Genomic DNA, 13,437 nt, shown 5'->3' on the forward strand with positions numbered 1-13,437 from the left:
TCGTGTGGATTCAAGCGGGATAAAAGTTAAAGTTGGACATTGGATTTCTGGATTTCAAGATTTTAGGATATTTGAGGTCCAAGGATTTTAGGATTTTGGAGTTTTAAAACTTTAGAATTATAGGATTTGTAGATTATTAGATTTTTGGTTTAAAGAATTTGAGATTTTAATAAATTAAACATTTTGGGATTTTGGTATTTTAAAGTTTGTGTTTGTGTCATAGCACGACGAATAGAAAAACTCAAAACTCTAGGATTTCAGATTTTTTAATTTTTTGCCTCAATAATTCGGGATTTTGGGAATACGTGATACATATTAGGATTTTAGTGATTTAAGTATTTAGGATTTTGAAATTTTGGGCTTTTTGAGGTTATTTAGATTTTTAGACCTTAGAACCAGGATTTTGTGATTTTAGATATGTTATATTGGAATTTTCGGAGAGAACTAAATTGTTATTTTCAGAATTTCGAGACGTTTTGATTTCAAAATTCTAAGATATGAAGGTTTTGGATTTAAATATTCTGGTATTTTAGTGTTTTGTAATGATTTTGGAATGAACTCTCTGATTCAGGAATTTAATAATATATCTTTATCAGATCTTTGAACAGATTTAAAGTTTATTTTGCTTTAAAACTATTTTTTTCTATTTTTTTTCGTCCTCTCCTTTGTAAGCATTCGTGAGAAATTTGGATACTTTCCCTAAACGCTTACACGTAACTTGCGAATGACCTCTTTGGAGATTTTAGAAGTTTTTTCGTAGTTTCTAGGATTTTAATATTTTTGGACTCCAGGATATAGGATTTTTTTTGTTATTTCGGAACATAAAGATTTTACGGTTGTGGGGTTTTATAATATCAGAATTCAGGATTTTTGGACCCGATGATTTTTTCAGAATCCAGGATTTCGGGATTTAAAACTGTAGGTTGTATGTTTTACAAATCGTAGCATATTAAAATTTCAACATTTGGAGCTATAAGATTTGAGGATTTTAGGACCTTGAGATTTTAGGAGTCAAGAATAAGGTTTTAGATTGTGAGATTTTGGAATTTGAGATTTTGAGGATTTTGGAACTCAAGTATTTTCAAGTTTTATAGTTTAAGCACAGCAATTTTGGATTTCAGGATTATAGATTTTGGGAATGAATTAATAAATTTCAGGTTGTTGGAATTTTTCAAATTCAGACTTTTAGGGTCCAATGATTTTGGATTTTACTATATTAAAATTTCAGCATTTGGGTAGTTAGGATTTTGGGGTATAATAATTTTCTGATTTAGGAATTTAAAGATTTTAGGATGAGGTTTGTGCGAATTAGAGGTTTAAGAAATCAAGATTTAGGATTATGAGGTTTTTGGATTGAGGAAACCACCATGGTCCAACAATTTCTTGTGAATTTTGAAGCGTCGTAGAGCCGAGGCACTGAGACAATATACTAATATGAGAACTCCCAATACAAATGTATATTTAGTATTGCTAGCCACAGATACAGGTCTTATAACAAGCTGCTTTATGTAAGGTACACTAGGCGCATGGAATTAAATCTCAAGCAGTACCCAAAGCGTTTTTGGTCTTCCATGAATACAAAAATGCAAGGACAATGGTCTACCAACTACAGTTTTTCTCAATGACGATGAAGCCAATACAAGCGACGGAATGTGCAACTTATTTGCGAAGTATTTTGCCGAGAATCGATTTACACTCAGCTGATCGATACTGCTTTGGCGGAAGTCCCGCCTGATGTTTTGGACATTGGCAACTTCAGATTCTCTGAACGTGACATCCTTGAGGCAAGCAAAAAAAATTAAACCCTCAAGTGCTGTTGGTCCAGATGGCATTCCGTCTCCATTGCGTGGCCAATTACCGCGGACTTGCATCGCTTTGCACAGGTTCCACACTACTTGAGATTCTGGTAGGAGACATCAGATTTTCTGCTTTCAAATCATACATATCACCAGGTCAACACGAATTCTTTTCCGGGCGTTCTATTGACACGAATCTTGTTCAGTTTACATCATATTGCCTGAAGAACTTTGAAAATGGTGATCAAATCGACACAGTATATATTGATTTAAATGCCGCCTTTGACCGCGTTGACCATCGAATACAGATTGCAAAACTGGACCATCATTTCTCACACGTTGACTAGAATCATATTCCGCTTGCTTCCACCTGGAGCTAGTTCAGTGTACGCTGACGACTCGAAAATATATCTAATGATACGGAACATTGAAGACTGCAAGGAACTTCAGCGGATGATCGATCTCTTTCAAGACTGGTGCCTGAGAAACCGCATGACTATCCGCGCCCAAAAATGTTGTATTATATCGTTTACCCGTAAACCTACACCTATCATATGGAATTACCAAATCTGTGGCACTCAACTTGAACATGTAGATTCAGTGAAGGATCTGGGGGTCATCCTGGACACAAACCTCACTTTTCGCGATCATTTTTCAAACATTAGCAAATCGAAATCTGGGATTTATCATGCGGACTACGAAAGATTTTACCGACCCATACAGTTAGCGATCACTGTACTGATTCACTTGTACGATCATCCCTCGAGACTTCACGTGTAGTATGGAGTCCTTATACGGATCTTTGGATCGCCCGGTTCCAAGCTGTCCAGAAGACATTTACGAGATTTGCCCTCAGACTGCTTCCGTGGAACAATGCAACCAACACACCGCATTACGACATCCGGTGCAGGCTTCTTGGAATGGAAACACTTTGCAGCAGGCGTGACTCCATCAAAGCAATATTCGCGGCAAAACTGTTACTACGTGTTGTCGACGCTCCAATAATACTGGACCTATTAAACTTGTATGTGCCAGCAATTCCCCTACGCCGGAGAGACCTGCTGAGGTTGGAGTTCCGGAGAACCGAATACGGACGAAATGAACCGATAATTTTGATATGTAGACAGTTCAACGAAATTCACGAGCTATTCGATTACATTATATCAGTAACAGTGTTCAAAAACAAACTGAAACGTCGCTAGTTGGAGTCTATTGTCGAGAAAGCGAGAAAACCGCCTAACTACGTAGTACCCAGACAGCAACCCAAGGGTTAGGAGCGCAATTGTATTCACCCGAAAAAACTGTTTATGTATTTGATTGTAAATGTGTTATGTAATTCTGTAACAGTAAAGCCTTGGTGCTACATTCCGTATCGGAACTCGACCCTTTGTTTATTATCCACAGACTTCGCAGCCAACTGTTAAGTGTACAGGACAATTACGGGGCTAGCGCTATGATCCTACTGACACTAACAGTCTCTCCCGAGCCGAGACTCGAACCTACGACGACTGGCTTGTTAGGCCAGCATCGTACCTCAAGACTAGCTGGTAGAGTTTCTGTAATAGTAATTTTGTGTAAAAATTGTGTAAAAGATATGAGGATTTTACGCGTTTGTTAGTAAACCTGAAAACCCCAGATTTATACACAAAGGCTTTTCCCCATCACCCTTAAATAAGACTGTGATGTTAGATTAGGCTGAAGGAAATAAACAATAAACAAAAATTTAAAGAATTTGGGATTTTGGGATTTGGGGAACTCAATGATTAAGCATTTTAGTATTTTTAGATTTGGAGAATTTCAGATTTTGGGATTTTCCGATTTGGAGATTTAAGGGTTCAATGAATGCAGGGTCTAATGTAATAAAATTTTTGAAGATTCAGGTTTCAAGGATTGTAGCATTTGAGGATTCTGAAATATAAGGTTTTTTTCTGAGTGACGGTTACTGGGATCTTAAAATGTTGGGATTTTTTGATTCTAGAACTCAGAATTACAGGATTTCACGATTTTCTTGTATTCAGGACTATGGGCTTCCGGGATTCAAAACATCAAATTCAAATTCAAACATTCTAAAACTATAGGCTTTATATATTCTAGTTAGAATTGCAGCATTTTGAAATTTTTATCCTGTCGAGATAATAGATAACCAGGTGCCCCCATTTGCTCACACGCGATGGAGACGCACGTGCGTCTTTTCCGACTTCTCGTCTTGAAGACGGCATTTGCATATCAATGAGCTTCGCTTGCTGTGGCATGCAGCACAAGCGTGCTTTTTCCAACCACCCCCTCCCCCCCACCACCCTCCCCAAAAAAGAGAGAAAGGTTTAACGTAAAGGCTTATGTTTGAAATATTGCTTAAGAATGCTGTTCAACCCGGAAGGAATGCTCCGCCAAAGTATGAGGCACTTAATCAAGATGTCAGAATGTGATGATTTGTTTTCCTGACATTCTCCTTCATTGTGACAAACATTATCGTGACTAAATTGCACTAAGATCAACTGAACACTTCCAATATTAACTGTTACAAACAATTCGATGTAACAAACTTGATATAACTCAGAAGATGATAAATACTATTAAGAAGTTTAAAAAATTTCAACTAAAAATTACGGTGTCAAACGGGTGAGCTGTGTTGCCCTTGTCCGCCTGAGTGACATTTCCAGAATAACAGCCCCTCCCAAGTCACATCAACAAACCAAACATTAAACAGTATAGTGCTTCGCGCTCATTTTGTGGCTAGAATTGTGGCTAGAATCTGCCCGTCTTTGTTGTGTGTCTCGCAAAGAAACGTATCTGCAGGCGATGCTGCTTTGTCCCGGATTTCGGTTGGATACGGAAACAACAACCGTAAACCGGTCCCAGAGCGGGCGCGGTATGGCAAATTTCAGTCAGTTACGAAAGTGACAATCATTAGTGATTCGTCCGTTCGAGAAGAATAACTTGCAATGTGATGCGAGAAAGTTAAACTGCCAGTTTTTCAGTGGAATTGCTTTTGCTTCACCGGATCTTCTGATTTTTCCGGAATATTAACATTTATTTAAATTATGCTGAGCTAAGATTCTCAGCTGTACTGGTAGACAGCAACAGATAACCGTGCGTCACCATTTGTTCACACGCGATGGAGACGCACGTTAAACACACAAAAAAAATGTTACTCTTGACTTGTCGCCCAACAACTCGGAACATCGAAGCAAATGCCTCATAAACCGGTGCTCATGTCAAGTTGATGTCGACAACAGGCTCCAAGCAAGTAAACTATCATAAATGGAAGACTGTAAGTCTTATGCCACCAGCCGAACCTGTTCCGCTTCGATTGTGCATCAGGCATAGGCAAACAAACCAAGTGCTCGCTGGTGATATATGCATATTTATGAACGCAAACGCAAGAGACTAAAGCAGAGCAGGCTGTTTTGACGGTAAATATTTTGATTAAATTTTTACCGCTTGACGGATTCCGCTCAATCGATATACTCTGCTCGGGATGGAAAGCAATCAGGCCGGAAGGAAGAATATTAGCTGGTGAATTGTTTTATTTCCAGTTTTGACGGCAGGTGGCTGCTTCCAGGGGATTGCTTTTGAGACAATTGAACGAACAAAAATAGGTATCAAACTTGTGATGCAGGACTGCGTGTTTGTTAATTCCTCAGATTTTACAATTCTAGAAAGCATGAAATCTTAAATTGGTCCGTCATTGAAAGCTCGAAAATCGAAATAAAAAGAAAAATAAAAAAATATCCTAGAACATCCAAATCCGTGAATCCCCAAAATTTAGGATCCTGGAACTCTGGAATACTACAATCTAAGTTCCTAGAATCTTAAAGTTCGTGAATCCGTGAATCAAAATCTGAAACTTCTAAAATTCTTAGCATTAGAATCCTAATATACCAAATGTCAAAAGCAAAAGTTCATGAGGCTATTGGAATTTGAGAAAAAATATGTACTGAGATTTGAAGGGCCTAGGAATCAAAATATTAGAATTTTTTGATTGAAGAACTCAGGAATTTTAGAATTTGCGAGTGTAGTATTTCAGCCCTTCAGGCTTTTGGAATTTTGAAGTCTTCAGAATTTAAAGTTTAGAGACTTCGGAATCTCTTGAATTCATCATTTTGAGATTTAAGATATTCAAAATTTTTACGGTTTTAGAATTTTAAGGTTTTCGAATTGTCCATGCCTTTTGAATATAGACATTTTTTTCAGATTTCTCTATTCCAGATTTGAGCATTGCAGGATTTGATAGCATTGGGAATTCGAGGTTTAAGAATTTCAGCAATTTTTAGATTATAAGACCTTGTGATTTAAAAATTTCAGGGAGAGGATATCAGGGTTGAACAATTCTAGAATTCACAGATTCAAAGACTGAGACTCAATGATAGATAAAACAACAATATCAGGCTTACTATTCCAGGATTTTTAAACCAGAAAGGTTCTGTAAGTTGATGATTTTAAAATTTTAAAGTTATAAGAATTCCAATATTGCAGGATTCTAAGATTGTGTCATTTTGGGGTTCCAAGGTTGTAAGACATTAACGTCAGGTCTTAGTAATCATGATTTTAGGATTGTTGGATTAAAGCATTGAGGAATTTCTGGATTTTCGAGTGAGGGAGTGAATCCATTGAGGTTTTCAGAATTTTGGAATTTCAAAATATCGCAATTTCAGGATTTTGTGGTTTGAGGATTATAAGATATTTACCTTTCGTGATTTTGAGGTTACAGAATTTCAAAGGTTAAAGATTTCAAAATTTAAGGATCTTGGAATTTGTGGATTTGAGATTCTTATGATTTTTGGATATAAATATCCTAATATTTTATAGAATATTACTATTTCCAAAGGCCAAAAAAAATGATCCCAAATTGAACTCAAAATGACCAAAATCGCCTTCTAAAGGCCAGAAAAGGAAATGATCCCAAATTAAGCTCAGAATGGCCGAAATCGCCTTCTAAAGGCCAGAAAAGGCTAAAAAACAAAATGATCCCAAATTGAGCTCAGAATGGCCGAAATCGCCTTCTAAAGGCCAGAAAAGGCCAAAAAAGAAAATGATCCCAAATTGAGCTCAGAATGGCCGAAATCGCCTTCTAAAGGCCAGAAAAGGCCAAAAAAGAAAATGATCCCAAATTGAGCTCAGAATGGCCGAAATCGCCTTCTAAAGGCCAGAAAAGGCCAAAAAAGAAAATGATCCCAAATTGAGCTCAGAATGGCCGAAATCGCCTTTTAAAGGCCAAAAAAGAAAATGATCCCAAATTGAGCTCAGAATGGCCGAAATCGCCTTCTAAAGGCCAGAAAAGGCCAAAAAAGAAAAAGATCCCAAATTGAGCTCAGAATGGCCGAAATCGCCTTCTAAAGGCCAGAAAAGGCCAAAAAAGAAAATGATCCCAGATTGAGTTCAGAATGGCCGAAATCGCCTTCTAAAGGCCAGAAAAGGCCAAAAAAGAAAATGATTCCAAATTGAGCTCAGAATGGCCGAAATCGCCTTCTAAAGGCCAAAAAACAAAATGATCCCAAATTGAGCTCAGAATGGCCGAAATCGCCAGAATGGCCGAAAGGTCGGAAAATTTCAGTTTTCCAGGATTTTACAATTCTAGGATTTACGGATTCAAGGATAGAGATCTAAGTATTTCGGAATTTCGAAAAACAAATATTAGGTTTCAAGACCCAAGAACTTTTGAAACTCCCTGCGGGTATGAGAATATCGAAATTCTAGAATTTCAGGATTTTAGAATCTTGGGATTGTGGAATCTTGAGCATTCTAGGTCTCGATAGTTTGTGATGTAAAAGTTATTCCGTATTTTGGAATTTCGAGGATTTAAGAATTCAGCACTAAGGTAATTTAAAATCATAAAATTCTAGGATTTAAGAATTCTAAAACTTTGGCGTTTTTTGGATTGTAGAATTGTAGGATCGAAAGTGTAAACAAATTAGGATGATGTTTAGCATATAAACTTCAAGGTATTTTGCATTTTAGATTTGACAATTCTTGGATTGTAAATAATTTTAGGATTTATTTGTTCCAAGTTCAAGATTTTTAAACCTAAGAAGGGTCTGAGCTTTGATGATTTATGAATTGTATAATTTAAGAATGATAAACTTTCAAAATTTTGCATCGCAGGATTCCGTGATTGTGTCTAGAATTTTGAGATTTATGAATTTGCGTATTTAAAACGCTCAATAATTCAAAATTATGGAATAGTGTTTAGTAAATTCAATACTCAAAAGATTAGATACAAAAGGCTGAAGATAATTAAGGATTTCAAAGATTCACGGATTTAAGAAAATTGTGATTTTGAGATGTTAAAATTTCAATTCGAGATTTTAGGGATACTTGAGGATTTCGTGGTTTTAGGCTCTTAATATTTTAAGGTATTACAATTTTTGGATTCTAGACTAGGAAAAAATTGGATTTAAAATTTGAGGACTTTGGAATGATAGTAGTTGTGGATTTTATGATTTTGAGATTACAGAATTCTATAAATTTAGAGTTTATGATTTTTAAATTTTTAGATTTCGTGATTTAAAGCGATAATTTAGGAGTTCTCGGATTTCAAGGTTCTAGAATTCTAGAAGACAAGATTTTCAGGAGTTTACAAGTTCGAGGTTTTAGGATTGAAGTAAGGTTGAATTTCTGTTTTTCAAGATTATGGGTTTATTTCAGGACTTAAGATTATATTTCAATATTATAGGATTCCTATTATAGTTTTCGGCTTTCAGGGTAAAAATACTGTACTGTAACAGTGAACTTAAAACAATTAAAAGTGGCATCACTATTTCTTGACGCTGTCGAGCTGCAGTAAAAACTATTGCAGCTGCACCTTGGCAACAGAGTACATCTGCAACGCCGAAAATATTCCACTCGCTACAGGCGTGTAAAATGTCTTAGCTCTAGTACAACTTTTGACATGTTTTGATCAATAATTACCACAAGACTTAAAATTCTTCTATCAGAGCGTTCGAACACTTACCTCCATTGTGTCGCAGATGCTCTGCACGTGGCTAGCCGTGTGGGACGATTGTGGTCCAAAGATGGCGGCCACACCGACTCGAAACAAGTGACAAACTGTCCACACAAAAAAAAGAGAAAAGGGATTGAACGCAATTGAAATTTCCATCATATCCGACCTTCGTCGTTAGAGCGAAAAGTTTACCTCGTTTCGATGCCAAAAAACTGTCCTGGGGCGAGATGCGTTCGATCTGGGCCAGCAGTTTGGACCGCGGCAGAATCGTGCGGTCCGAGTTGATTTTATCTACCGCATACCGGAACGCAATCTCCTGGTGGTCGTCGTCCGGATGAAAGAGACCGCCTGTTTTGGGTGAAGGAGAAGAAAGAAGTAAGTTTCACATAAAACTAGCGAACCTATACATTAGAGAAATGACAAGACACTCACCGTTAAGGCAACTGTCAACATCAAAACGGATAACGGCAATGCAAAATTATACAGATCGCCCGTTTTGATGTTGACAGCTGCCTTAACGGTGAGTGTGTCGGCGTCTCTCTGGTGTATAGGCTGACTACATAAAACGGAGAATTAAAATCTGTCAAAGTTTAGAATACAAATCAGCGCCTCCTACGCTGCCAAGAAGAACTGATTTTCAACTGACAGCCGGTAAACTCTACACCCTCAGGTACGGGTGCGGCATTGAAAATTAATACATTAAACTTTCGAACGAGGGATCTAACCGGTAAATAATGGATGTCACTCCAAAGCAGAACCAATTATCACTGAGCGATGATGACGTTCGTAATTTATCCCTCGACTCGAGGGTATCACCTTCGCAGAGAAACTGAAATTGTTTCCGAAGGAGAAGAACAATACACGCACTAATCAACAGGCTTCTGTTTTGGTCCCCAGAATAAATCAGATTGGACCATCCAATCTTGAATTCATTCCGTGTAACCGGGCGGCACCCGGGAAAGCACGTTGGGGACTAATTTCCCAAATTGGTTCTCTCTTCTCTCTGCCAGCCGATATCGTTCATCAGCACTCCACTTGGTATCGGTGATTGGCTACTGAATGGATTCGTGTGATTGCCATGCTAATTCTCTTTCTATAGAAGCCATTGTGTACGCAATTGGTGATGACTCTGAATCTTCACGGTAAAAGAACTTAAATTTGTTTGTTTCGTACACTGACTGCACTCGTGCCAATCATTTACTTATTCCATCAGCTGACATGCATAAAAGAAAAGTCATTCACATAACTAACCCACCGTATAAACATCAGGCACAAAAAGTTTAAAGCTAGAAGAAGAAGCAAAAACCGAAAGTGATTCCGGTGTGTGGGAACTACACGTGCAGAACTCTTTTGTCGTATTTTACCTTCACCATAAGAGTGAGTCATTCCCAGCACAGAATAAGAAAAAACCCACGTGCAACATGACGACGAGCTCGCATAAAAATTCAATTTTAATTTAGAAAAAAAGATCCTCTATAGCTTGCCAAAGAACTGCGTCAATGCGAAAAGTAAATTCTCGTTTGCACACCTTCAGTCCACCGGACTGGACGTGGGCTGGTCCGTTGGTAGCCGGTTTATTTTTCGAGAGGCTCAGGAAAGAAAACAGAAAAATGTTAGGGCGATGGCACTGAATGAAAAACACGTGCCGGTGTTCGCACTGGACTGAGCTTGCATTCGACCGTCCGTGTGAAATAATGTCGAATAAGCTGGGGTTGGCATCGGAGGTGTTCTTTGTCATGCTGTGGGCACGAATTGAGTCTGACTGGCCGCTGCTGCTCCGATGGTGGTTCACATTTGTGCGAGAGTAATTTATGTTTCCCACCGGGGGTCGATTCGGTGCAATGTTGGAAGCTTTTTATTCTCTCCGAACGGGGTTCCACATGGTGGAGAAATTCTTCAATTGAGTATCAATTGAGATTAATCATTTTGATATTTTGGGGAAATTCACTCGAAAGGGTACGTAAACGTACGTCCCATCTAATTACTGTTTCTAAGAAATCTAGCCAAGTTAAATTATTACACAGGAAAAACTGTTCATCGCTTTCCGCTTTATTTTTATTTTTGATACAACTTGTATAGTTTCTTAATCTTAATCGTGTATAACCATATTTCAACATATACATCATCGTAATTGAAGAACAATCAACAACTATTAATGATAACCAAAGAGAAAGTCAATAGATGACATAATTTTACTATCTTAACTTATCCGTTGGTTTTTATAAAATTATTTCTGGATTCAAACAAAGATTTTTACACTTTTCACTTATTTTTTATATTTTTGTTCATTTTTTACACCATCTTTATTATTTTGTTATACATTTTTCATCTTTTATTACGGAAAAAAATATGTACAATATGCATGCAAAACCTTAGATTGAAACTATGAAAATGGAATTTCAAAAATAAAATCATAACAACTTCGAAACAATGATTTTTTTTTAGAATTTCAAAAACATACAGAAGGGTTGTGTGAAAGACACGACCGCAAGGCTCAAGGCTGTTTGTTGTTTTGCGGCTTGAATCGACAACCAATTATTTGGAATCATACCGGTTCCGAAAATACTCATTGGATGATATTTGGCCATTCTAGAAACTTGAAAAAGCCATCTTCGATTTCAAAATGACGTCGTAACAAGGCTTGACATTTTTCGTTAGCACAAAAATAATCATTATAATGCTACATTTTTCTGCCTTTAAGCGGAAGCGTAAAGAAATTTTTAATTTATTGCTGCGAGGATGGAAGAAATCCGTAGAAAACTAAATGAGTTATAATTTTTTGAAATTGTGAAATTGGACCATTGCCGTGGTACTTCAGATTTTTAGATTTCCATTTTATACTCCTGTGGTGCTACTTTAAGATAAACAAATTTTATTTGGTAGAAACTTCATTTTTCTGAGTAGATTTTTTTCCGAAAAATGTATCTAGTACTGAGCATTACCATGCCAAATAACCTATGTTCCTCCACTTGTAAAAAATAAGCAGTTTGCTAAGTCGAACACATGTTTCATTCAAATCAAAAATGGTCGATTGAATTTTTGCGAATTCCCATATCATTTGAAATGGAAACGCTCTACTATTTTATCACATTTCAAACAATTTCCAAAATTTTACTCGGTAGTTAAATGGTTTTTATGTGATTTTTTAATTTAAAAGTCATGGAGAAAATCAGAGAAAAAATTCTCTTGGTTTTTTCCGAAGTTACTTCAATATGGAAAATTACTTACAAAACTAGAGTCTTTCATTCCTCAAACTTTGAGGATAATCGGAGAGGGTGGGGTTGGTCGTATACTGACAGAGAAGAGGGATTCGTTTTTTTTAAGATTATAACATATCCAAAAGTCTGTTTCCCACACTAGGGACGGCTCTAAACGGTGTCTGTTCCTCCATGTAAGGGGCGAACGATCATCGACCACGTGTGATTATTACTACGATATATGAAGCGCTTCAAGTCCATTTGAACCACGTAATGGACCTTGGTAGGGCGACGTTCCTTGTTGCCTTCTATCCAGCTTTCCACGACCGGTAATGGCGGACAGTGCACGCAGCCCATTTTAACGTTTTCTGTAGGTCGGGTAGTTTTCAATCGCAGTAACGGAGTGAAATTTTAGTAGCAAAACGCCGATTGTTTGTTGAAGTTGCTATGCTACGTTACGACGTTGTTATATTTTCTACTTCCTTACTGCGATTGAAAACTCCCTGAGCTACAGTAAACGTCAAAATAGGCTGCGTGCACTGTTCGCCATTACCGCTCGTGGAGAGCTGGATTCAGCATTACGCTAAGTATCTGCTGGCACGAGAAATCGAGCGCGATGCGGTTTGCATCGGCAGAAGTGTTGTGAATCAGGGTTGATATATGTTGACACTCTTGAGTGAAAGGGAAAAAAATCATCCATAAACGTTATTTTTCTACAATCCTTTCGGAGTTCTCCCTTCCCGCTTTTTGCATGGAAGTGAACTGTCAAAACACCTCATTATATTTCATGCGATGGAAGCAAGACAACAAAACCAGTTTATCAGTTAACGAAGATTGTCAAGGTATCGGTCAGTGTCAGTGAAAAAGTGTTTCGGCGAGGTTCATTTTGGTTGGGTGGACTGTTTGTTATTCTTTTTCGCTTTAAAGTGAAGATCATTCGGTTGGATTTGTCGTTAAATTTTATTCCGTAACCGTGAACGATGCGCGCGATCTATTTCATCTGAGTATAACAGCACGTTACTAGGACGAATATCTAGTGTATCTGAGAGTGCTGCGATCATTGGAAGTGAAAATTTAAAATGATTGGCTGTAATTTTCGAAGAATTTTGCCGGGGAAAATGACTTTTATCAGCACTGGTTGTGATCAATGGAGAAGAGTTTGTGTGCCTTATACCATTTACAGTCAGATCTTTTTTTACGCGGAGGATACGTTCCAAATTCGTATGGAACTGCGTAAAAAAAAAAAACAATAAGAGTTGAAATAATCCCGTAGAAAACTGTCTCGAAACGACTGAATATGATAGCGGTCAGCCTAAAGGCCAAAATGCAATTGTATTATAAACTTCTAGTATTAACACCAAAAAATATGATTTTTTTGAATACTAATATATGATTGCTATTGTCCTAAAACGGAAAACGTGATTAGAGTGAGGTCAATAAGTTGTACCGCTTTTGAGTTGGTCGGGTGAAGTTTCAATCGCAGTAACGAAGTAGAAAATAT

At 37.4% G+C, this 13,437-nt stretch overlaps 1 protein-coding gene across 4 annotated transcripts in view; it reads right to left on the reverse strand.

The window, feature by feature from the left end:
- LOC129718970 (glutamate receptor ionotropic, kainate 2) overlaps window positions 1–13,437 on the reverse strand; it is a 223,840-nt gene that overhangs the window by 158,665 nt on the left and 51,738 nt on the right. For all 4 annotated transcript variants that reach the window (XM_055670256.1, XM_055670258.1, XM_055670254.1 and 1 more), the window contains exons 2-3: window positions 8,932–9,087; window positions 8,749–8,843 (exon numbers count right to left, since the gene is read on the reverse strand). In XM_055670256.1, the coding sequence (XP_055526231.1) occupies window positions 8,749–8,843; window positions 8,932–9,087 (251 nt within the window). The remainder of the gene's footprint in view (window positions 1–8,748; window positions 8,844–8,931; window positions 9,088–13,437) is intronic.

This window comes from Wyeomyia smithii, chromosome 1, assembly GCF_029784165.1.
Source record: "Wyeomyia smithii strain HCP4-BCI-WySm-NY-G18 chromosome 1, ASM2978416v1, whole genome shotgun sequence".
Taxonomy (NCBI): Eukaryota; Metazoa; Arthropoda; class Insecta; order Diptera; family Culicidae; genus Wyeomyia; species Wyeomyia smithii.